Genomic DNA, 24608 nt, shown 5'->3' with positions numbered 1-24608 from the left:
TCCGGCTGCAGGGACGCGGCAAGGTCCCTGACATGTGCCGCATGGCTCTTATGTGCTTGTTTCCCCTGTTGTGGGCCCCTCCCTGGGGAAGGTGGCGGATGCTGAGTGCACCCCACGTCCCTGTGGTTCCCTCACGCAAGAGCTGAGGTGCAGTCCTCCCCCGTCCATCTGAGGGGGCTCAGGAAAGGCTCCCCGCTGCCAGCAGAGATGGCCCCACCTCGCGTGCTGCTTCTGCCAGCCTGGGGAGCTTTGGTGCCAGGCGAAAGTGGGAGAGCAAACTGCCCCGTGCTCATGCCGACTGCTCCCGGTGCCTCTTTGCAGTGCGCTCCCCCCACGTCCAGGCAGCTCCCCCAGGATGAAGGAGGCAGGCAGGCAGGAGCCGGCTTCTCCAGCCAAACCCACCTCTACACTCCCATCCTCAGACGACTGCCAGAAAGCGCTGCAGGTGCGTGCCTTGCTGTAGCTACCGTGCTGCTGGGGACTCGGCAGAAGCCTCTTTGTGCAGAGAGCCAGCCTGAAAGGACCCCTGGACGTGCGCTCCTTGTCAGCTGTCTGTCACCTCCTTCAGATCTTCCTTGCCCCCTGCATTGTCACAAAACACTTTCTCCTGGCCCAGGGGCTATGGGAGATGCCCAAGTCCTTTCTCGGCTGTTCACAGTGGAGGGCTTTGGTCGCAGCTGTGTTTGCCAGGAGCCTAGAATGACCCCAGAGCCCCCGATGTGTTAGGGGCAAAGCCCTGCCAACCGACCAGCTGAGGCAAGGGGCGGCAACACGGGTCAGACCCGAAGGACACCCGTTCCAGGCGCTGAGACTAATCCTGCCTTCTGCTGCCTTGCCATCCCCTCCAGGAGGTCTGGCAGCTGCCTGCAGAGTGGGAGCAAGTGAGGCCCAAGTGGCAAGAGCAGCTCGAGCAAGCAAAGGCAGAGTGGGCGGCGTGGGGAGCCTGGTCTGCGGGGAAGGACCGACAGCAACCCCAGGTACGGGCAGCGATTGACACCGCTGAGAGCAGCAGCGACCCTCTCCTTCGGGGCACCCAGGGCGGCAGGTCTCCAGAGTGGGGGAGCAGGACAGACATCCGGCTGCAGGGCAGGGGTTTGCCTGCTCAGGCTCGTGAGGGAGAGAGTGGCAGCAGGATGCAAGCGACAAAATCGGCCGTGATAAGAGGCACGCAGTGCTGGGTCTCCCGGCTGCCAGGTCCTGCTGCAGGCTCCTTTCAAGAGGTCCTCTGGGAAACAGCACCTGTGGTTGCCGTCTGCTTTGCTGAGAGCGTCTGCTCCTTGGCAGGCACTCGGCACTGGAGGCACTTGGACTCCCCACCCTCCAGCCCAGCCCAGGAGAAAGGCAGCCAAGGAGAGGTGGAGAAAGGCTCCAACCCCTCTCCCAGCCGAGCAGAAGACAGCAGCAACCTCTAGGCCTGGGGGAAACCTGCATTAGGGAGGAAATAGGCATTTCCTCCTCCCCTTAAGCTTTGAGTGTTGTTCTGTAGAAGGAAGAGAGTTGCCTTATTGCCCCAGGATGGGGTAGGGGAGCCCGGAGGCAGCGGTGCCTGAGCCTGGGACAGGGTTCTCCAGCCTGGAGGCCAAAGCTGTTGGTGGGACTCTTCCCTCCAGCCTCCCGCCTGGTCCCTGCAGGGGGCAGGGGACCCGTGCTGGGGCAGCAAACACTGCTGTAAAGCCTAAAGGTGTCCCCAGGGGCTGCTCCCAGCTCTGCCTGGGAGCTGCTGCTGTCAGATTCACCCACTAGCAAGCAATTCCTGGTCCAGGAGTGACAACTGCAGGGAGGAGAACAAGTCTGGGTGCCTAATATCAAGGTCTCCAACATCAGCTGAGCAGCGTTTATTTTAATGGGTTTTTTTGTTCTCCCCAGCAGTTTCCATTGTGCCCCAAAGCCATTTTCTGTCAGAGAAGGTGCAGGCATGTGCATGAGACACAGGTGTTTCTCTGTGTTGTAACTGGGAGCAAAGGCAGCTTTTCTTTTCATTCCAGCTGGAAAGGGAGCACAGAGCGTCAGCCCCAGGGAGGCAGCCCTGCTCCCTCGTCCTGGCTGTGGGTGTGAGCCCGTGCACGCTCCATCTCTGGAGGAAAGGCACTGAAGAAGAGCAGCCTGGGAGGGACCTCCCAGAGCCGGCTGGGGAGAGGGCTGGTCACCCCGCGGCCCATGGCGACTGCCGGGAGCAGCTCGGCGTGGCCAGTGGCCTCTGGGCACGGGCCTGCGGGCCTCCCCTGCGTTCTGTAGGCGGGCACCGGAGCGTCCCCAGGCCTGGGCGCCCTGTGTGGGAGCCATGCCTGGGGACAAGGCCCCGGGCGGTGGCACCCAGAGCTGCTGCACGCACACAGGACTGAGCTCTGCAGAGGCTGCTGGCACCGGGGGGATGTGGGAGGTGCGGGCTCGGGCCTGCTGGGGCCTCTGTGAGGGGCAAGCAGGGGCTGCCCCACGCCGGGCACAGCCGGGCACAGCCAGTCCCCGCCAGGCTCCACAGCATCGCCAGGGCTTTGTGATGCAGGCGGCGCACCGTGCCCAGAGGTCATTGTGATGCGGGTCCCCACGGTGACCCCGCGGGTATTTAAGGAGCCAGAGCCCTGGGGTGCCCACTCCCAGGAGAGCCACTCCCTCAGGAGGCAGCATCTCCCCTGGGTGACCATGGCCGGTCGTCGGCAGGCGCCGCCGAAGATGCCCACGCATGAGGAGGCAAACGCCCACCCCCGGCCCATCAGCAGGCTGCAAGGCCTGCAGACCCGGCACCAGCTGAGGGACGGGGCAGGACGAGGAGGCCGGTGGTGGGACGGGGCCACGCGGAGCTGCCTTGGTGCCAGGGCCGGGCTTGCCGCCACTGTGGGGGCCGCTGTGCCAAGGCAGCCGCCTCCCTTCCTTGACTTCTCCTCCTCCTGCCCGCAGATGGGCCACAGGCGGCCGCTGGCAGCGCCGCAGGACAGCCAGGGACAGGCTTTGTCCCCCCATAGGAACAAGCTGCCACCGCTCCCCTGCCCACAGAGCTCGCAGGCCGCTGGGAGCCGACGCGCACAGGTAGGGAGCCCGAGGGAGCCCGGGACAAACGTCTTCCCGAGTCCAGGCGCTGCCGACGGGCAGGCGGGAGCTGCAGGAGGGGACGGGAGGGCCCGGTCACATAGCAAGCTGAGCCCACCTAACCGTGCCTGCAGGCTGCCCGGGCATGCTGGGGATGCTCCCAGGAGTCACTGTGGGCCATGGCCGGAGCAGTGCGCTCCCCAGCCAGCTCTGGGAGCCGAGCGGCAACTCCCTGTGTGGCCGCGTGCTGCCCTGGGGGCTGGCAGGGGAGCCGGCACAGGGGCTTTTCCAGCTGGGACACGGGGGCACGGGCGAAGGGCCACAGTCACGCAGCCTCTCTCCTCGCCTTCTCTTGCAGACGGACAGCCCGGCGTGCAGGGTGGCAATGCCCTCCATCAGGGTGAGGCGGGAGGAGACAGCCCGTCTGCCAGCAAGGCAGGCAGCAGCACCACAGAAGGTGCACGCAGCTCGGGCACCAGGAGCTGCCAGCACTTGCTGCAAGCTCCCGCCTCTGCCAGCAGCAGCCTCTGCAGCTTCTGCCCAGGGCAGGGGAAAGGCCAGCAGCACTGCAACCAGCAGACACCGACAGCTTGTCCCATCTACTCGGGGCATCCCTGGTGAGCAGGGGAAAGCCACCAGTGTGCAGAGCAGGAGGCATGCCCCACTCAGCCCTGCAGCCAATGCCACAGCTGGGAAGGAGACAAAGAGGTACCTTTTGAGTACGGACCCGGACAAGGTTTTCACTGGGAGCCACCGACCCAGCCAGCAGACAGCGGCACAGTGGCACCGGGAACACAGGCTGGGTGCGGCGAAGACGGCAAGATCAGAGGAGGTCTGGGTGGCCCACAGTGGCAAGGCCCCTGCAGGTCAGCACGTGCCTGATCCTCATGCACGTAAAAGCACTGGTGCTGCTGGCAGGGTTTCTGTGCCAGCTTCCCTGGGCAGGAGGGATGTGGCTTCAGGGCAGCAGGGACAAGTGGAAGAGCGCGATCTCAAAACACAGGTGACGCTCACCAAAAACAAGTGCAAAGGCAAATCGCTGCCGGAGCACCACAAGGCTCTTCAGGAGCATGTGGCCATGCCGTCAGTGAAGACGGAGGATCAGAAAGCCCAGCACAGCAGGACAGGCAGTCATGCAAGCGCAGCGGCTCGTGTCCCCAAGAAGAACTGGGCAAGGGCAGCAAGGCCACAGAACAACCCAGGGTCCCTGCCAAAGGAAAAAGACTGGGGAGAAGACAGAGACAATGAGCTGCCCCAAGAAGAGGCTGGTCCCCAGGATGGGCCCTGCTGGCTGAGCAGTGTAGGCAGAGGGGCAGCAGCAGACGCAGCTGGCAACCTACAGAGCATTTCAGCTATGCAAGGGGAACCCGTGGAAGTTGAGCCAGCAGCTGCTGCCCTGGCCACACCTTCTGAGGAAGAGGGGCACTGCGCGCATCTAACTCGCATAGGAAAAGAGGTGGCAAAGGCACAGGAATCTCCTCTCCTCAGTGAGCAGCCCACAGCAGCCCAGGCAGAGAGCCAGGCGGCTGCCCCACACAGCCCCGCAGCCTACAACATGGCTCTGCAGGACACAGACCAGTGTAAAATGAGTGGGGTCCGGAACGAGGCTGTGGCTGCGATCCAGGGACTCGGTCAGCAACTGGCAGAACACTGGGACCCAGCACAAAACGTGCATGTGGTGATGGCACCAAGACCACCTTCAGCAACTCAGGACAGCGAGTCTTCCTTGCCTGGAAAGCCTCCAGGAGAGCCCAGCACAGCCTCTCTCGTGCAAGGGGAATGTGAGGATGGGGAACACATGGCTTCTGCCATGTCTGGAGAGCATCAAGGAGAGGCCAGCACAGCCTCTCTCGTGCAAGAGGAATGTGAGGATGGGGAACACATGGCTTCTGCCATGTCTGGAGAGCATCAAGGAGAGGCCAGCACAGCCATTTTCTCCCCGGCAGCGCACGAGGAAGATCTGGCTTCATTGCTGTTTCTGATCTCTCTGGATGATGCTGCCATACCCCACCTTGACCGAGCAGGGGAAGATACAAGAGGTTACATGGATTCTACCTTGTCTGCAGAGTCTTGGCACCAGGTGAGCCTGGAGTGCGTGTCCGGCACGGACCATCACAAGGTCCTGTAGGCACGTATAGTGTCCAGGGTGTGTGCGGCAGGGAGATGGCTGGTGCTGTCCGTGTCAGCCCCCTGACATCCCCTCCATCCCCTGCCTGTGCTCTTGCTCTCCACGTGCATGTGGCTTCCCAGCACAGAGGTGACGCACAGCCCTCCTCTGGCTGCAGGGACCATAAACCTAACCAACCTGACACACGGCACTGCGTAGTCTACCACTAAAGCATGTCCCTAAGCCCCTGTGTTTCCCCCGGTAGCCAATAACGGATGCTTGGATCTCCTTTGGCTGTTAATGTTTTCATAGGAGCAGCCAGGGCACTCAGCCATAGAGGAGGACAAGCGGGAAGATGATGACAGTGGCAAAGAGCTGTGCCAAGGGGAAGGCATCGCCATCCACAGCCTTATGGCCCACCCCTCATGCCTGGAGCTGTTCCAGGACCCTCGTGGTGGTTTCCAGGAGGGGCAGCCAGCCCCTGAGCAGAGCGATAACACGTGGCCCTGCTCCAAGCCCAGGGATGAGCCCGAGGATGAGCCAGGTACATCCCCGAGTGTAGCGCTGGCCCGGCAAGGGAAGGCTTAGCCCAGCCGTCCCGGCAATGTGCACCCCGGCCAAAGCAGAAGGACTGCGTGCATGGGGGCTGGCCGTTCCCTGGCCACCACTCCCTGGGGAAAGCTCTCGGTGGCGGGGAGCAGGCAGGATCTTGCCCGGTACCTGCCCAGCCCCCTGCCTACACTTGTCTTCCTTCCACAGGCATGGCTGCCCTCCCGCATGCCCCAGCTCGACGGCGACGGCCCTCCCTCCTCCGCAGGGCGCTCAGGGCTCTGCGCAAGGCTTTCTGCCCTTCTTGCATCAGGCCACAGCAAGAGCAGCAGCGCCGTGCTGGCAAAGGGGTCCCCAGAGATGGCAGCTGGCCCTGATCCTGTGCGGTACCCAGAGGGTGTGGCACAGGGAGGCACGCGAGGCATGGGTGCATGGACGGCGCCCAGCACGTTCAGCTGCCATGAGGACATTGTGGTGCCAGACTCTGCTCCACCCTGGGCACATTCTGAGAGCAATAAAAGCTGAGCACGTTCCCCCAGTGGTTGCCTGTGCCTGGTCCATCCTGGGAGAAAGACGTGTGCGGGCAAGGCCCATGCCGGCAGGCAGAGCTGGAGAGCCCCTGTGCTCCTTCTTCTCCATGCCAAGCAGAGCCCACGCCTTGGGCCTCTGCCCGTGCCTCTGGCGCTCCAGCTGCTGACCAGCTGGGGCCTCTGCTGCCCTTGCTCCCAGGGCCGGTTATTTGAGTCAGCCTCTGTCCTCAGGGTGTCCTGGCACTTGCTCGGGAGAGCCCTGGGCTGGTGCTGGCAGCAAGCCGGCACTCTGGCCGGAACTTGCCTCTAGCTGACTTCCAGGTGCCTCTCTGCCATTCAAACCGAGGACTTTGACCATTTTCTTTGCATCGTAAACTTGGTCTGGTTTAACTAATGCTTGCACCGCACCACCCTGCAGCACCTTGGTCTCACGAGGAACCTGCCCATGGCAGGGGGGCGTAGGAGCACCTACATGAGCCACTTGTTTTTAAAGCCCTCCGTTTTTAAGACCTGGTCCTGAGAGTAGCTGTTTTGGTGAGAAAAGCCAGACCTTCGGTGGTTTAGCTGTTGGCCAGACGTTTGGGGGCTCCGTCTGAGTTGGTTCTTGACATTTTGCCATATTAGCAGGGCAGCAGGACCATGCTACGAACGAAATGAGGTGCACAACAAACCTCTCAGAATAAACTGAAATAGGTTTTTACAGACGATTGAAACAGAAATAGGGAAGATTGGATAAAGATGGGGAGGAAGACTGATGAGGATACTTGAACATTGCTGCCTGAGGAAGCAAACCTCATAGTAAACTGTTACGTGTATGTGCATTTATGTCTCTGTCTCAGGCGTCTTTCCACTTGTGCATTTCCCTGACCTTTGGTTGTTCTTAGAAGAGAATCAGTTCTGGAGGAGAGTGCTTCAAACTTCTTTCTGTAACACTGGGACCCAGGAAGCGCCTCGGTGGCACCCCTAGCTGTGACGAGAAAAGGATTTTCCTTCCGTGGAGCCTTTCCTTCACTGTGGCTGTTTGGAACAGGAGGAGGCATGGGAGACCTTCCAGGGTGCCTGCTAGCTGAAATGATTCTAGCGTTCTGTGGGTAATATAGCCACACCTTTCTCTGTCCTCCTTTATGGAGAACATCTGGCATGAACCTTGGGTGGTAATGGGTGTCATTTTGATTCTCTTTTGAAACGTAATTTTTCACAGTTTAAACTCCAAAACGCTCTAGTGATTACACGCATGCATGCAGTTGGGCATCCTTTTCCTTCCCGGAGAGAAGCCTAGAAAAACCTCAAGCATGTGGTGTAGCTGAGAGTTGCAACGGGTAAGAAACTAGGCAAGGAAGCTCTTTCTGACATCAAGGACCAAGCGGGTTGACAGTTTCCCCCCTTCTGGCTTGGCACTGGAGTTTCAAACCGTGGCACCGCATGCCCGGCAGCACCATTTTCTGTGTTGGCTGCCTGAGGCAATGGAACAGCCGAATTCAGAGGGATCCTGTGCGCAGGGCTATGAGGCCTCCTGCCGGGCCTCGCCCCCCTCTCACAGTGCAGCCAGGAGCTGCTCTCAGGTGAGCGTCCCCTGTGCCTGACGGTCGGCATGAGGAACAGAGTTGGCTGCTTTGGGAAGAGCCCTGTCAGAGCGGCCATGGCCCAGAGGAGGTGACTTTTCGACGGAGGGGACCTGCAGGCTGTGCTGGGCCGTGGCGGGAGGCCCACCCGATGCCACACAAGCTGGGGCTCCCAGCAGCTGAGCCCTGGTGGCACTGGCTGTCCTGTCCTCCTCTCCCTCTGAGGGTGACCTCCAACAGCAGCAGCTGCAGAGATGCTTGGCAGAACCTGAGCGCCTTTCCCACCGCGATGGTAAAGAGCCAGCCCTGCTGGGGCCGGGGGGGCTGTTGGGGACAGACCGTGGGGCCGGGGGAGAGATTTCAGGGACGGACCGGGGGGTGGGGGGAAGGAGTCTCTAGCAGGCCTGGGGGGGCGGGGGGGGGGGGGGGGATGGATTTAGTGACGGACCGAGGGGTCGGGGGAGGCCTGTAGGTAGTGAGAGGGGGGTTCCAGGGAGGGTTTTAGGGGCTGCCGGGGGGCAGGGGAACGATTTTAGGGACAGAGTGGAGGGGGGGGCTGTGGGAAGGAGTGTAGGGCATGACCGGCAGGGGCTGGGGAGAAAGAGTGACGGGAGAAAGTGTGGGGTCGGGGGAAAGGAGTCTAGGAATGGCCGTGAGGGTCTGGGGGGAAGGGCTTTAGGGACAGGCCGGGAGTGAGGGGAAGGATGTTAGGGCCAGGCTGGGGGCAAGTGGAATCACTGCAGGGCCCGACGGAGGGGGGTGGTTGGGGTGTTGAGGAAGGTTCTCAGGGTGGGATGGGGGTACAGGGGGAAGGTTGTGGGGGCAAAGGAGGGGGGTGGGGGAAGGATTGTAGAGATGGACTGCTGGGGTTGGGGGCACAGGGGAAATAGTTGGGGGACAGTCCGAGAGGCACGGGGGAGGATTTTAGAAATGAGCTGGGGTGCGGGGTGGGGGGTGGCTTGAGGGAAGAAATTGGGAATGGGATGGGGGCAATGGGGAGGCCCTTAGGCATGACTGGGGTGCTCGATGGAAGGATTTTAGGGACAGCCATGGTATGCAGGGGAAGGTTTTGATGGCACTGTATAGATAGCACTGTATATACCTTTCTGTCCAAGGAATCTGTTCAGGGAAGGTTGCTGGCTCAGCAACGGGACCAGATGTCTAAACTCCCCAGTTTCCAAGCTCTAATATCGTGTTTGGCTCTATGTGAGAGAAATCTAGGCACAAAGTTTAGCTAAGCTACCTCTCTAAAGTTGCTGGAAGTGATGAACAAAGGGATGACTGATCTGGGGAGTCAGCCTTGGGAAGGGCACGGAACAAAGAGCGGATGGGGAAAAGAACTTCATTCTCTGGAGTGATGCACAAAAAAGCCTCTGAGCGGGGAAGTTCTGGCCACAAGAGGAGACAAGTCGGTAGAGTGTGCGTGTGTGATGCCCTATGAGCGTGCAAGTACTCTGCTGTATGTAATGTGTACCCTCGAGTAACTTGGTGAGCGTGCTCAGAGGTGACACTCCCCCGTGCTCCCAGCGCTGTCATAAAGAATGCCTGCCTTCTGAAACGTCACATCAGGTCTGAGAGGGTTTTTCACCGTGACCGCCTTTACGGGATCATTTTCTGGTGACCCAGGTGAGACTCTGCTATTGAGCGTCGGTGGAGCTGTGAATCGCAGCAATTCCAGCCGGCACTGAGGGACTCTTGGGGAAGACCTCTGATTCCCGGACCAACGACTCCAAAGCAACGTTCCCCCGGTAAGATGTCAGGCATTCCTGGTGGTCTGGGATACCTGCCCCTAAGCAGAGGCAAAAGCCCTGCTGGGTTGGGTTATTGAGGGCTCTCCTGGAAACAATGTGTCTGGTAAAATTTCTGCCTGACGTACTCAAGTATATTAATGGGGTGTGTGTGTGTGTGTGTGTCTAGTAGAGTGCGCTCGGAACATCTGAAAATACTTCTATACATGTATATGATAAAGTGTTCAGGATGCTAAAAGAAAGTGGGCCCTGGTCAGTGTACACGGCCATGGTATTTTACAGCAGTCTCCACTGGGATGTGTTTTGGGACACTGGGAAGAATTAAGGGGTAGTTCTGAGGGAAATGTAACTAAAAGCACCCTAGTGCAATACTGTACTCAGGGGTGGTCTCTGTAGAAACTGGGCGATGGGGGAAAATGGCAGTTTGCATTATTGTACGACGTTACCGCTGATGTTGTTTTGAAGGCAAGAAAGGAAAAGGGACAGAGTTTGATATGCTGATCTTTTTCCACTGTAAAGACCCATTCTGAATGGCAAAACCAGCGTGGTATAAATTTACCTCCCTGAGATCCTTTTCTCTTGGCTTTGGAAAAGGATAAGAAGAGGTTGTTGAAAAGGGTCTGCTCTGCTTGTAGTATCAGACAGAGGCGTTTAAAATTGTAATGACTACAAGAAAGAAGGAGGTTTAGAGGCGATGGTTTAGAGTTAATGGTTGGAGCCCAGCAGAGACGGGGAGAGAGTTCTGACGCTGATACTAGTGATATGAGCAGGGTAAGAGAAAGTGGTGGCAGGCGAGCTGACGAGGCTGGTGGCAGGGAAAGTGGCTGTGAAGAGGGAGAGCCCTTTAGTGGGGCAGAAGGTTTTAGCCCAGCCGCAGGGTGGGAGCGGGCCAAACCAGGGGAAGTGATACAGGCTCCCCTGCGCCAGGCTGTGGCAAATGAAGGACCCATTACGGTGACGGTCCTGTTTTCAATAACAGAGTTGAAGCATTGCAAAGCAACCGCAGGAAATTACCGAGACGACCCTGAGAAGGCGGCTGGTGTTTTTGAAATAATGATGGTTAAAACACAGGATGATCCAGAGTGTAAGGATATAGAGGCAATACTGCAGGTTTTGTTTGATAGTAGTGAGAAGGAGATGATTTGTCAAGCCGCTAGAATACATGTGGAAGCTGAGGTTAAAACAGGAACTGTGGAGCATCATTTCCCCTCTGTTGGTCCAAACTGGGACCTGCATGTTAACGGACCCAGGCAGCTTTGGACTCGGTATCAGAAAGGGATTCTATTTGGCATTCAAAATGCTGTGGCTAAGGCAATAACCATGTCCGAATGGTACGAGGCTAGGCACGATAGCCAAGAGCCCCCCCCAGATCTGCAGAACAGAATGAAGGAGGTAGCCCGCAACTCTACAAGTGCTGACCCTGAATCTTAAGAGGGATGAGATCAATCGGCCCCTCTATTGGTGAGCCAATCCTGGGATGGTATTAGAAGAAAGTTACAGAAGTTACAAGGAAGTGATTGCTCAAGGTAGGGGAAAGCTGTTGGATGTTGCTTGGATTGCAGCTCGTCATAGAGAGAGTCGAAAGGGAAGAGTAAATTGTTGCTTGTTGGCGGTATCAGAGTAAAATGGTAGGGTGAGGGCAAGGGCCTGAGGATGGGGCAGAGCCCCGAGGGGGGACTCCGGCCCAGCCCTCGGTTGGCTGATAATCAGTGTGCACAGTGCAGAAGGGATGGGCGTTCAGAAGAAGACCGTCTGCTTAAGGATTGGAGCCCCTCTGCCCCCTTGCTCCCAGTAAGCGAGGAATGAGGGGGAGCGGAGGAGTCTCTCCCCAGAGGAGCCTCTGGTGAAAGCGGAGCTGGGAAGTGAAGAAGTTGAGCTTTGGGTAGATCCTGGGGCTACTTCCTCTGTTCAGAAGACTTTAGAGGGGAACTAAGCAGTAAGGATATAAGCATTGCTGGTATGGCAGGGACCCATGAAACTTGGCCATTTTTGAAACCCTTAGCAATGAAGCTGGGAAAACAGTGGGTTCCTCATCAGTTTTTATATTAGCCAAGTCTTCCAAAAGCATTGTTTGGGGAGAGATCTACTCCAAAAAATTGGAAGCAGAAATCTGATTTTAAAAGGAGGAAATAGAAATCTTAATTCCAGAAACTGTTTGTGTCGAGAGGCAGCAGCTTTGTTATTACAGGCTATGCTGCCTTGAAAGGAGAAAGATACGCCCGGAGGTCAGAGATGCTGTGATTCCTATTGTACGAGCCGGAGAGGTTCCTGGAAAATCCCACAGGTCAAAACCTGTAAGGATTGACTTAAAGCCTGGATCATCCCCGCTGAGAATGAAACAGTGTCGCCTGAAGCTGGAAGCTAGGAATGGGTCGGTAGCGATAATTCAGAAATTCTTGAAGTACAACCTGTTGGTGGGGTGTGCGTTGAAATCCAACACCCCTGTTTTGCCAGTGAAAAAGGCCAAGGGTCAAGATTGCCGATCGGTGCAGGATTTAAGAGCAACAAATCACATACCTCAAGGTATTTATCCTGCAGTAGCACATCCATACAGACATGAAACCACCCTTACAGGGGAACAGGGATGGTGTACAGGTTTTGATGTGAAGGATGCCTTTTTCTGTGTTCCCCGGGGCACTGACAGTCAGAAGCCTTTTGTTTTTGAATGCGCAAACCCAGAAACGGGAAGGAAACTGCAATACACTTAGGCGGTTGTACCACAAGGCTTTCAAAATATCCCGACAATCTTTGGGAATCAGTTGGCAAAGCAGTTTGACATTTGGAGAACAGAAAATGATCAGGGAAGAGTTCTGCGATCATAGGATGATATTCTGGTTGCGGCAGGGACTTGGGAGCTGTGTCTTTCCCTGACGATAAGCCTTCTAAATGTCTTGGGAATTAGTGGATATGGAATTATCGAGGAGTCACTTCCACGTTTGGGGTTTGAAGTGCTGGAAGGCCAGAGACAGTTGCGATCCCAACAGAAGGAGGCTATTTGCTGCCTCGCGGAGCCTCAGACTCTCAAGGAACTACGAGGATTTCTCGGGGTGGTCGGATGGTGTCGGCTTTGGGGAGGCAATTGTGTTTTATTTGTGAAAGCTCAGTACGAGCTACTGAAAACCTCCTGCCATGGGTCTGTTGGCGGGACAGAGGAGGGTAAAGCCACTTTCAAGCATCTGAAAAAAAGTGAGCTCTGGTGGAGGCCCCCACGTGGGGATTACCTGATGTGACAAAGACCTGTGCACTTCTTAAGCGTGAGGGAAAAGGTATTGCCTTTGGAGTTCTGGCACATTGTTTAGGGCCTCAGGGGCGGGCTGTAGCTTACTCCTGCAAAGAGCTGGATGAGGTGAGCTCAGGATGGCCTGGATGCCTTAAAGCAGGAGCAGCACCTGTGCTGCTGATGCAGGAGGCCCCTAAGTTCACCATGGGGCAGAAGTCCATGTACCACCCGTGGTCGTCACGGCACTAGAAGAAAAAGGAGGACATTGGTTGGCCCCTAGCATAATGTTAAACTATCAAGTGTCATGTGGGGAGGGGGTCCTCCCATTTTGGGGTGGGGGTTCTGTTTCTGGGGCTCCGTTTCCTTGACAGTGCAGATCTGAGGGCTGCCCTGCTGCTAAGGACTTCCATCGAGGGGGAGCTTCTGCGTGATAACTGAGAATGACCTGCTGGAGGGTCCCCTTGGGGGGATCCTGATGTCCCAGGAGTGCTCTGTGGAGGGTCCTTCTGCTTCCAAGATGTCCCTAATGTCACTAGGGTGTCCCTGGGAGGGTCCTAATGTCCCCGGGAGTGTCCCTGGTGTCCCAGGGATGTCTCCAGGGATGTCCTAGTGTTCTCAGGTGGCCCTACAGGCATTCGGGTGTCCCAGTGTGTCCTGTGGGGGTCCTGGTGTCCCAGGGGGAGTTCCTAATGCCCCTGCAGTTTCCCTGGATGCAGGTCGTGTGTTTCCAGGGGGGTCCTGAATGTCCCAGTGTTGTCGCTGGGGTGGTCCTGGTATCCCCAGGCCATTCTAGATGTCCCAGTGGTGTGTCAGTGGGTCCTTGTGTATCACAATGTGTCCCTGGTGGGGGTCATTAATGTCACAGCGGTGTCCCTGGAGGCGTCCTGATGTCCCCAGTCCATTCTAGATGTCCCAGTGGTGTCTGTCAGGGGGTGCAATATGTCGTTCTGGGGGTCCTTGACATTCTAGTGGTTAAGGTTCTAGGGGAGTCCCTGATGTCCTAATGGTGTCCCGGGGGGTGTGTGTGTGGTGTCCTGGTGTCCCAGTGTGTCCCTGGGGCGTTGTGGGGTGTCCCTGGGGGTGGTCCTGGTGTCCCCAGGGAGGTGAGTGGGTAGGCTGTTATGTCCCGGGGCGGGGTTCCTGGGGAATTCCTAATGTCACGGGGGTGTCCCTGGAGGGGTCCTGATGTCCTAAAGGCTATTCTAATGATGTCCCAGTGGTGTCTCCCAGTATGTCCTTGTGTTGCAAGGTGTCCCTGTGGGGGTCCTTAATGTCCTTGTGGTGTCACTGGGGCAGTCGTGGTGTCCCTGATGTCCCAGGGATGTCTCCAGGTTTGTCCTTGTGTTCCCAGTATGTCCCTTGTGCGTTTCTGGTCCTGTGGGGGTCCTGGTGTCCTGGGAGGAGTCCTTAATGCCCCTACATTGTCCCTGGGGTAGGGCTGTGTTAAAGGGGGGTCCTTAATGTCCCAGTGCTGTCCCTGGAGGGGTCCTGGTGTCCCCGGGGAAGGTGAGGGGGTGGTCCCTGATGTCCCATCCTAATGTCACAGTGGTGTCCCTGGAGGGGTCCAGATATTACCAGGCCATTCTATATATCGCCGTGGTGTCTCCCCGTGTGTTCTTGTGTCCCAGTGTGTCCCGGTGGGTGTCTTTAATGTCCCAGTGACATCCCTTTGGGAGTCCTGGTGTCCCCCCGGAAGTCCCTAACATCATAATATTGTCCCTGCCTGTGTCCTGGTGTCCCCAGTGTGTCCCTGGAGAGTTCCTGTTTCCCTGGGGATGTCCTCGGTGACCACAACCTCTCCTGCCTGATCTCTGCCTGCCCTCACCCTCGCTGCACTCTGCGACCGAGACCTGCAGCCGCTGAAAAGCTCACCCTCACCCAGCCCGATGGCCAAGGCCGAGAATGGTGAAGCGCTGCTGCTCCTCCCGCGGAGGATTCACAGTGGGCCTCTCTCACGGAGTCCCTCAGCAGCTCTCCTGCTCTTGCTTCGTGGTCAACCAGGAGCGAAAGCGTGCCCAGATCTAGTCTGAGAAAGCATTTGGCACGTGATAGAGTTTCGCTCTTCCCTGTGGTCAGCTATTGTGCCGTTTTCCTGGGCAGGGGTCCTGGTCACAGGACTCGGGACCTTTGCTACGGTCCAAGAGCGATTCCAAGGTGAGGAAGAGGTGTACGCGGTTTGAAGACCTGTCTCCCAGCTGGACGTTGGTGAGTTATCTCTGTGGAAGCTCGCGTTCCTCACAGAGGTTGTTCCTGGTGAGAAGGCAACGGCCGCCCTCCACTTTCCCGCGCCCTGTTTGGGACTGGGGTGCATGCTCTCTGCCCTTCAGAAAGGGCGCAGAGAAATGAGGATTTCAGAATTTCTCTGGAGAGAATTCCCTCCAAAGTTAGGCGGACAGCTTGAGCTCCTCCCAAACTAACCACTCCCCAAGAGCCGTTTCCGTAAACGACCTTTTCTCTGGCATTTTGTTTCTAATTTTACATAGAAATTCAGCCCGCTCTGCCAGTGACGATGTTCCTCCTCCTTGCAGAGGATGTCAAGATCGAGCCGCTGAACTACAGGTGGCTGTCACGAGCCACTTCCTTCCCATGGCACGTGGTGCAGAGCTGTGTGCAAGAGGCCATACTCTTGCACTCCTTCCAACTGAGGAACAGGCAGCGCCTCGCCTTTGCCTTCAAGGACATTGGCGTTCTGTCCTTCACCGACAACGTCCTGTGCATGCGATTCTATTGCGACTGCGTCACAGGGCTGGAGAGCAAGGCCAGCTGGATTGCGCTGCTCAGCACTGCGAGTTGCTCAGGCTTTGAGGGTGATGCAGTGACTTTGGGAAGCCTCTTGAAGGGTGAGCAACCCGATGGTCGTTGGGCAGCCTGCACGTGGCAGGCCAGTCCGACACCTTTCCACGTGCTCGCCCACGCTGAGTTCTCCATTGGAAAAGAAGTTTTATTCTGAGCTTCTGAGTTCTTGCCCTACAGAAAGGCTGGCAGCGTTACTGCGCAGTCTCAGTGTTTGCTGTGCAGCTTCTCCAGAGCAGAGCAAGGGCTCATGTTCACGGCGGAAGATTTGGAGGAGGGGTTTGGAAAAGTGGCTTCCTTTTGGAGCAGGAGACAGGTCTGCTTCCTTTGGGAGCCAAGAGCAAAGTGCCTTGGAAACCTTCTAGCAGCTCTGTGTCACTTTACAGAGGCTGAGGATGCCCGGTGCAGCCGTCTCCGCTGGAGCAACCAGCACTCGGGGGATGCAGGCTGCTCCTGCCCACGCCTTCCCCAGGTGAGTGCATTTCCTCTGCAGCCCTCGACTGACCGAGCGGGCGGATTCCCAGCTCCTGATCAGGAGTGCGCCTTGCCGGGGCTCGGCGTTGCACGTTGAGTCTGGGAGGGGGCCTGACCTGAAGGGGCTGGTTTCTGGTTAACTTACGATGAGTTGGGGTTACACGTGTGTTCTCCTGGAGTGGCCGGGCAGCGTCACTGCGTTTCTCATGCCCAGCCTGCCCGTCACTCCCGTCAGAGAGAGCCATCTGCACACAGGGAGGGCTTTAAGCTACGCCGCCCGGTGTTGGGGGGAGATTGCTAATAAAACCCATGCATGGCTGCATGGCCACAAGGAAGAGAGGTGCCGTGCCTCACACGAGAGTCGTGAGGATTAGTGCTGGGAAGCTGCAAGAGGGTAGGGGTCACCCTTCTTCAAGCCTGTGTCATCATTTACTGCCCAGGTTTCGCTGTACGGTGGTCAGCAGAGCAGTGGCCAAGGCTTTGTCCGCCTGGGCCAAGAAGGCTGCAGCAAAGTCCAGGCTCAGACAAGGTATGGGAACAGGTCTCTGCTGCCCAGCTGAGGCCCTGCCCCGCGCTGGGTGACCACAGCTCCATCAAAAGGCACTCCCCAGGGGGCTGCTCTGCTGAGTTTCCTCCTTTGCCAGGTGCAGAGGCGCATCCTGGCAAGCTGCTGCAGAGACGGAGGAAGCTTTCCCTTGCTGCACTGCCAAGTCAGGGGCCAGGCACAAGACAGAAAGACTTGGGCAAGAAGACTTCTGAGAGGTGAGACCCTGGTGGGAAGGGATGAAAGGGATCCTGCACCCGTGGAGGCGAGACATCCCCTCCGGACACTCCGGCTGCAGGGACGCGGCAAGGTCCCTGACATGTGCCGCATGGCTCTTATGTGCTTGTTTCCCCTGTTGTGGGCCCCTCCCTGGGGAAGGTGGCGGATGCTGAGTGCACCCCACGTCCCTGTGGTTCCCTCACGCAAGAGCTGAGGTGCAGTCCTCCCCCGTCCATCTGAGGGGGCTCAGGAAAGGCTCCCCGCTGCCAGCAGAGATGGCCCCACCTCGCGTGCTGCTTCTGCCAGCCTGGGGAGCTTTGGTGCCAGGCGAAAGTGGGAGAGCAAACTGCCCCGTGCTCATGCCGACTGCTCCCGGTGCCTCTTTGCAGTGCGCTCCCCCCACGTCCAGGCAGCTCCCCCAGGATGAAGGAGGCAGGCAGGCAGGAGCCGGCTTCTCCAGCCAAACCCACCTCTACACTCCCATCCTCAGACGACTGCCAGAAAGCGCTGCAGGTGCGTGCCTTGCTGTAGCTACCGTGCTGCTGGGGACTCGGCAGAAGCCTCTTTGTGCAGAGAGCCAGCCTGAAAGGACCCCTGGACGTGCGCTCCTTGTCAGCTGTCTGTCACCTCCTTCAGATCTTCCTTGCCCCCTGCATTGTCACAAAACACTTTCTCCTGGCCCAGGGGCTATGGGAGATGCCCAAGTCCTTTCTCGGCTGTTCACAGTGGAGGGCTTTGGTCGCAGCTGTGTTTGCCAGGAGCCTAGAATGACCCCAGAGCCCCCGATGTGTTAGGGGCAAAGCCCTGCCAACCGACCAGCTGAGGCAAGGGGCGGCAACACGGGTCAGACCCGAAGGACACCCGTTCCAGGCGCTGAGACTAATCCTGCCTTCTGCTGCCTTGCCATCCCCTCCAGGAGGTCTGGCAGCTGCCTGCAGAGTGGGAGCAAGTGAGGCCCAAGTGGCAAGAGCAGCTCGAGCAAGCAAAGGCAGAGTGGGCGGCATGGGGAGCCTGGTCTGCGGGGAAGGACCGACAGCAACCCCAGGTACGGGCAGCGATTGACACCGCTGAGAGCAGCAGCGACCCTCTCCTTCGGGGCACCCAGGGCGGCAGGTCTCCAGAGCGGGGGAGCAGGACAGACATCCGGCTGCAGGGCAGGGGTTTGCCTGCTCAGGCTCGTGAGGGAGAGAGTGGCAGCAGGATGCAAGCGACAAAATCGGCCGTGATAAGAGGCACGCAGTGCTGGGTCTCCCGGCTGCCAGGTCCTGCTGCAGGCTCCTTTCAAGAGGTCCTCTGGGAAACAGCACCTGTGGTTGCCGTCTGCTTTGCTGAGAGCGTCTGCTCCTTGGCAGGCACTCGGCACTGGAGGCACTTGGACTCCCCACCCTCCAGCCCAGCCCAGGAGAAAGGCAGCCAAGGAGAGGTGGAGAAAGGCTCCAACCCCTCTCCCAGCCGAGCAGAAGACAGCAGCAACCTCTAGGCCTGGGGGAAACCTGCATTAGGGAGGAAATAGGCATTTCCTCCTCCCCTTAAGCTTTGAGTGTTGTTCTGTAGAAGGAAGAGAGTTGCCTTATTGCCCCAGGATGGGGTAGGGGAGCCCGGAGGCAGCGGTGCCTGAGCCTGGGACAGGGTTCTCCAGCCTGGAGGCCAAAGCTGTTGGTGGGACTCTTCCCTCCAGCCTCCCGCCTGGTCCCTGCAGGGGGCAGGGGACCCGTGCTGGGGCAGCAAACACTGCTGTAAAGCCTAAAGGTGTCCCCAGGGGCTGCTCCCAGCTCTGCCTGGGAGCTGCTGCTGTCAGATTCACCCACTAGCAAGCAATTCCTGGTCCAGGAGTGACAACTGCAGGGAGGAGAACAAGTCTGGGTGCCTAATATCAAGGTCTCCAACATCAGCTGAGCAGCGTTTATTTTAATGGGTTTTTTTGTTCTCCCCAGCAGTTTCCATTGTGCCCCAAAGCCATTTTCTGTCAGAGAAGGTGCAGGCATGTGCATGAGACACAGGTGTTTCTCTGTGTTGTAACTGGGAGCAAAGGCAGCTTTTCTTTTCATTCCAGCTGGAAAGGGAGCACAGAGCGTCAGCCCCAGGGAGGCAGCCCTGCTCCCTCGTCCTGGCTGTGGGTGTGAGCCCGTGCACGCTCCATCTCTGGAGGAAAGGCACTGAAGAAGAGCAGCCTGGGAGGGACCTCCCAGAGCCGGCTGGGGAGAGGGCTGGTCACCCCGCGGCCCATGGCGACTGCCGGGAGCAGCTCGGCGTGGCCAGTGGCCTCTGGGCACGGGCCTGCGGGCCTCCCCTGCGTTCTGTAGGCGGGCACCGGAGCGTCCCCAGGCCTGGGCGCCCTGTGTGGGAGCCATGCCTGGGGACAAGGCCCCGGGCGGTGGCACCCAGAGCTGCTGCACGCACACAGGACTGAGCTCTGCAGAGGCTGCTGGCACCGGGGGGATGTGGGAGGTGCGGGCTCGGGCCTGCTGGGGCCTCTGTGAGGGGCAAGCAGGGGCTGCCCCACGCCGGGCACAGCCGGGCACAGCCAGTCCCCGCCAGGCTCCACAGCATCGCCAGGGCTTTGTGATGCAGGCGGCGCACCGTGCCCAGAGGTCATTGTGATGCGGGTCCCCACGGTGACCCCGCGGGTATTTAAGGAGCCAGAGCCCTGGGGTGCCCACTCCCAGGAGAGCCACTCCCTCAGGAGGCAGCATCTCCCCTGGGTGACCATGGCCGGTCGTCGGCAGGCGCCGCCGAAGATGCCCACGCATGAGGAGGCAAACGCCCACCCCCGGCCCATCAGCAGGCTGCAAGGCCTGCAGACCCGGCACCAGCTGAGGGACGGGGCAGGACGAGGAGGCCGGTGGTGGGACGGGGCCACGCGGAGCTGCCTTGGTGCCAGGGCCGGGCTTGCCGCCACTGTGGGGGCCGCTGTGCCAAGGCAGCCGCCTCCAGTCCTTGACTTCTCCTCCTCCTGCCCGCAGATGGGCCACAGGCGGCCGCTGGCAGCGCCGCAGGACAGCCAGGGACAGGCTTTGTCCCCCCATAGGAACAAGCTGCCACCGCTCCCCTGCCCACAGAGCTCGCAGGCCGCTGGGAGCCGACGCGCACAGGTAGGGAGCCCGAGGGAGCCCGGGACAAACGTCTTCCCGAGTCCAGGCGCTGCCGACGGGCAGGCGGGAGCTGCAGGAGGGGACGGGAGGGCCCGGTCACATAGCAAGCTGAGCCCACCTAACCGTGCCTGCAGGCTGCCCGGGCATGCTGGGGATGCTCCCAGGAGTCACTGTGGGCCATGGCCGGAGCAGTGCGCTCCCCAGCCAGCTCTGGGAGCCGAGCGGCAACTCCCTGTGTGGCCGCGTGCTGCCCTGGGGGCTGGCAGGGGAGCCGGCACAGGGGCTTTTCCAGCTGGGACACGGGGGCACGGGCGAAGGGCCACAGTCACGCAGCCTCTCTCCTCGCCTTCTCTTGCAGACGGACAGCCCGGCGTGCAGGGTGGCAATGCCCTCCATCAGGGTGAGGCGGGAGGAGACAGCCCGTCTGCCAGCAAGGCAGGCAGCAGCACCACAGAAGGTGCACGCAGCTCGGGCACCAGGAGCTGCCAGCACTTGCTGCAAGCTCCCGCCTCTGCCAGCAGCAGCCTCTGCAGCTTCTGCCCAGGGCAGGGGAAAGGCCAGCAGCACTGCAACCAGCAGACACCGACAGCTTGTCCCATCTACTCGGGGCATCCCTGGTGAGCAGGGGAAAGCCACCAGTGTGCAGAGCAGGAGGCATGCCCCACTCAGCCCTGCAGCCAATGCCACAGCTGGGAAGGAGACAAAGAGGTACCTTTTGAGTACGGACCCGGACAAGGTTTTCACTGGGAGCCACCGACCCAGCCAGCAGACAGCGGCACAGTGGCACCGGGAACACAGGCTGGGTGCGGCGAAGACGGCAAGATCAGAGGAGGTCTGGGTGGCCCACAGTGGCAAGGCCCCTGCAGGTCAGCACGTGCCTGATCCTCATGCACGTAAAAGCACTGGTGCTGCTGGCAGGGTTTCTGTGCCAGCTTCCCTGGGCAGGAGGGATGTGGCTTCAGGGCAGCAGGGGCAAGTGGAAGAGCGCGATCTCAAAACACAGGTGACGCTCACCAAAAACAAGTGCAAAGGCAAATCGCTGCCGGAGCACCACAAGGCTCTTCAGGAGCATGTGGCCATGCCGTCAGTGAAGACGGAGGATCAGAAAGCCCAGCACAGCAGGACAGGCAGTCATGCAAGCGCAGCGGCTCGTGTCCCCAAGAAGAACTGGGCAAGGGCAGCAAGGCCACAGAACAACCCAGGGTCCCTGCCAAAGGAAAAAGACTGGGGAGAAGACAGAGACAATGAGCTGCCCCAAGAAGAGGCTGGTCCCCAGGATGGGCCCTGCTGGCTGAGCAGTGTAGGCAGAGGGGCAGCAGCAGACGCAGCTGGCAACCTACAGAGCATTTCAGCTATGCAAGGGGAACCCGTGGAAGTTGAGCCAGCAGCTGCTGCCCTGGCCACACCTTCTGAGGAAGAGGGGCACTGCGCGCATCTAACTCGCATAGGAAAAGAGGTGGCAAAGGCACAGGAATCTCCTCTCCTCAGTGAGCAGCCCACAGCAGCCCAGGCAGAGAGCCAGGCGGCTGCCCCACACAGCCCCGCAGCCTACAACATGGCTCTGCAGGACACAGACCAGTGTAAAATGAGTGGGGTCCGGAACGAGGCTGTGGCTGCGATCCAGGGACTCGGTCAGCAACTGGCAGAACACTGGGACCCAGCACAAAACGTGCATGTGGTGATGGCACCAAGACCACCTTCAGCAACTCAGGACAGCGAGTCTTCCTTGCCTGGAAAGCCTCCAGGAGAGCCCAGCACAGCCTCTCTCGTGCAAGGGGAATGTGAGGATGGGGAACACATGGCTTCTGCCATGTCTGGAGAGCATCAAGGAGAGGCCAGCACAGCCTCTCTCGTGCAAGAGGAATGTGAGGATGGGGAACACATGGCTTCTGCCATGTCTGGAGAGCATCAAGGAGAGGCCAGCACAGCCATTTTCTCCCCGGCAGCGCACGAGGAAGATCTGGCTTCATTGCTGTTTCTGATCTCTCTGGATGATGCTGCCATACCCCACCTTGACCGAGCAGGGGAAGATACAAGAGGTTACATGGATTCTACCTTGTCTGCAGAGTCTTGGCACCAGGTGAGCCTGGAGTGCGTGTCCGGCACGGACCATCACAAGGTCCTGTAGGCACGTATAGTGTCCAGGGTGTGTGCGGCAGGGAGATGGCTGGTGCTGTCCGTGTCAGCCCCCTGACATCCCCTCCATCCCCTGCCTGTGCTCTTGCTCTCCACGTGCATGTGGCTTCCCAGCACAGAGGTGACGCACAGCCCTCCTCTGGCTGCAGGGACCATAAACCTAACCAACCTGACACACGGCACTGCGTAGTCTACCACTAAAGCATGTCCCTAAGCCCCTGTGTTTCCCCCGGTAGCCAATAACGGATGCTTGGATCTCCTTTGGCTGTTAATGTTTTCATAGGAGCAGCCAGGGCACTCAGCCATAGAGGAGGACAAGCGGGAAGATGATGACAGTGGCAAAGAGCTGTGCCAAGGGGAAGGCATCGCCATCCACAGCCTTATGGCCCACCCCTCATGCCTGGAGCTGTTCCAGGACCCTCGTGGTGGTTTCCAGGAGGGGCAGCCAGCCCCTGAGCAGAGCGATAACACGTGGCCCTGCTCCAAGCCCAGGGATGAGCCCGAGGATGAGCCAGGTACATCCCCGAGTGTAGCGCTGGCCCGGCAAGGGAAGGCTTAGCCCAGCCGTCCCGGCAATGTGCACCCAGGCCAAAGCAGAAGGACTGCGTGCATGGGGGCTGGCCGTTCCCTGGCCACCACTCCCTGGGGAAAGCTCTCGGTGGCGGGGAGCAGGCAGGATCTTGCCCGGTACCTGCCCAGCCCCCTGCCTACACTTGTCTTCCTTCCACAGGCATGGCTGCCCTCCCGCATGCCCCAGCTCGACGGCGACGGCCCTCCCTCCTCCGCAGGGCGCTCAGGGCTCTGCGCAAGGCTTTCTGCCCTTCTTGCATCAGGCCACAGCAAGAGCAGCAGCGCCGTGCTGGCAAAGGGGTCCCCAGAGATGGCAGCTGGCCCTGATCCTGTGCGGTACCCAGAGGGTGTGGCACAGGGAGGCACGCGAGGCATGGGTGCATGGACGGCGCCCAGCACGTTCAGCTGCCATGAGGACATTGTGGTGCCAGACTCTGCTCCACCCTGGGCACATTCTGAGAGCAATAAAAGCTGAGCACGTTCCCCCAGTGGTTGCCTGTGCCTGGTCCATCCTGGGAGAAAGACGTGTGCGGGCAAGGCCCATGCCGGCAGGCAGAGCTGGAGAGCCCCTGTGCTCCTTCTTCTCCATGCCAAGCAGAGCCCACGCCTTGGGCCTCTGCCCGTGCCTCTGGCGCTCCAGCTGCTGACCAGCTGGGGCCTCTGCTGCCCTTGCTCCCAGGGCCGGTTATTTGAGTCAGCCTCTGTCCTCAGGGTGTCCTGGCACTTGCTCGGGAGAGCCCTGGGCTGGTGCTGGCAGCAAGCCGGCACTCTGGCCGGAACTTGCCTCTAGCTGACTTCCAGGTGCCTCTCTGCCATTCAAACCGAGGACTTTGACCATTTTCTTTGCATCGTAAACTTGGTCTGGTTTAACTAATGCTTGCACCGCACCACCCTGCAGCACCTTGGTCTCACGAGGAACCTGCCCATGGCAGGGGGGCGTAGGAGCACCTACATGAGCCACTTGTTTTTAAAGCCCTCCGTTTTTAAGACCTGGTCCTGAGAGTAGCTGTTTTGGTGAGAAAAGCCAGACCTTCGGTGGTTTAGCTGTTGGCCAGACGTTTGGGGGCTCCGTCTGAGTTGGTTCTTGACATTTTGCCATATTAGCAGGGCAGCAGGACCATGCTACGAACGAAATGAGGTGCACAACAAACCTCTCAGAATAAACTGAAATAGGTTTTTACAGACGATTGAAACAGAAATAGGGAAGATTGGATAAAGATGGGGAGGAAGACTGATGAGGATACTTGAACATTGCTGCCTGAGGAAGCAAACCTCATAGTAAACTGTTACGTGTATGTGCATTTATGTCTCTGTCTCAGGCGTCTTTCCACTTGTGCATTTCCCTGACCTTTGGTTGTTCTTAGAAGAGAATCAGTTCTGGAGGAGAGTGCTTCAAACTTCTTTCTGTAACACTGGGACCCAGGAAGCGCCTCGGTGGCACCCCTAGCTGTGACGAGAAAAGGATTTTCCTTCCGTGGAGCCTTTCCTTCACTGTGGCTGTTTGGAACAGGAGGAGGCATGGGAGACCTTCCAGGGTGCCTGCTAGCTGAAATGATTCTAGCGTTCTGTGGGCAATATAGCCACACCTTTCTCTGTCCTCCTTTATGGAGAACATCTGGCATGAACCTTGGGTGGTAATGGGTGTCATTTTGATTCTCTTTTGAAACGTAATTTTTCACAGTTTAAACTCCAAAACGCTCTAGTGATTACACGCATGCATGCAGTTGGGCATCCTTTTCCTTCCCGGAGAGAAGCCTAGAAAAACCTCAAGCATGTGGTGTAGCTGAGAGTTGCAACGGGTAAGAAACTAGGCAAGGAAGCTCTTTCTGACATCAAGGACCAAGCGGGTTGACAGTTTCCCCCCTTCTGGCTTGGCACTGGAGTTTCAAACCGTGGCACCGCATGCCCGGCAGCACCATTTTCTGTGTTGGCTGCCTGAGGCAATGGAACAGCCGAATTCAGAGGGATCCTGTGCGCAGGGCTATGAGGCCTCCTGCCGGGCCTCGCCCCCCTCTCACAGTGCAGCCAGGAGCTGCTCTC

At 58.8% G+C, this 24608-nt stretch overlaps 1 protein-coding gene across 1 annotated transcript; it reads left to right on the top strand.

The window, feature by feature from the left end:
- Window positions 1-17167: 17167 nt before the first annotated feature.
- LOC129735694 (uncharacterized) lies at window positions 17168-18402 on the top strand. Its single transcript, XM_055705832.1, has 2 exons — window positions 17168-17283; window positions 17687-18402. The coding sequence occupies exons 1-2, from the start codon at window positions 17194-17196 to the stop codon at window positions 18248-18250; spliced, it is 654 nt and encodes a 217-aa protein (XP_055561807.1). The 5' UTR covers window positions 17168-17193; the 3' UTR covers window positions 18251-18402.
- Window positions 18403-24608: the final 6206 nt, after the last annotated feature.

Source organism: Falco cherrug, chromosome 3, assembly GCF_023634085.1.
Source record: "Falco cherrug isolate bFalChe1 chromosome 3, bFalChe1.pri, whole genome shotgun sequence".
Classification (NCBI taxonomy): Eukaryota; Metazoa; Chordata; class Aves; order Falconiformes; family Falconidae; genus Falco; species Falco cherrug.
This window is presented reverse-complemented; position numbering and strand designations above follow the sequence as displayed.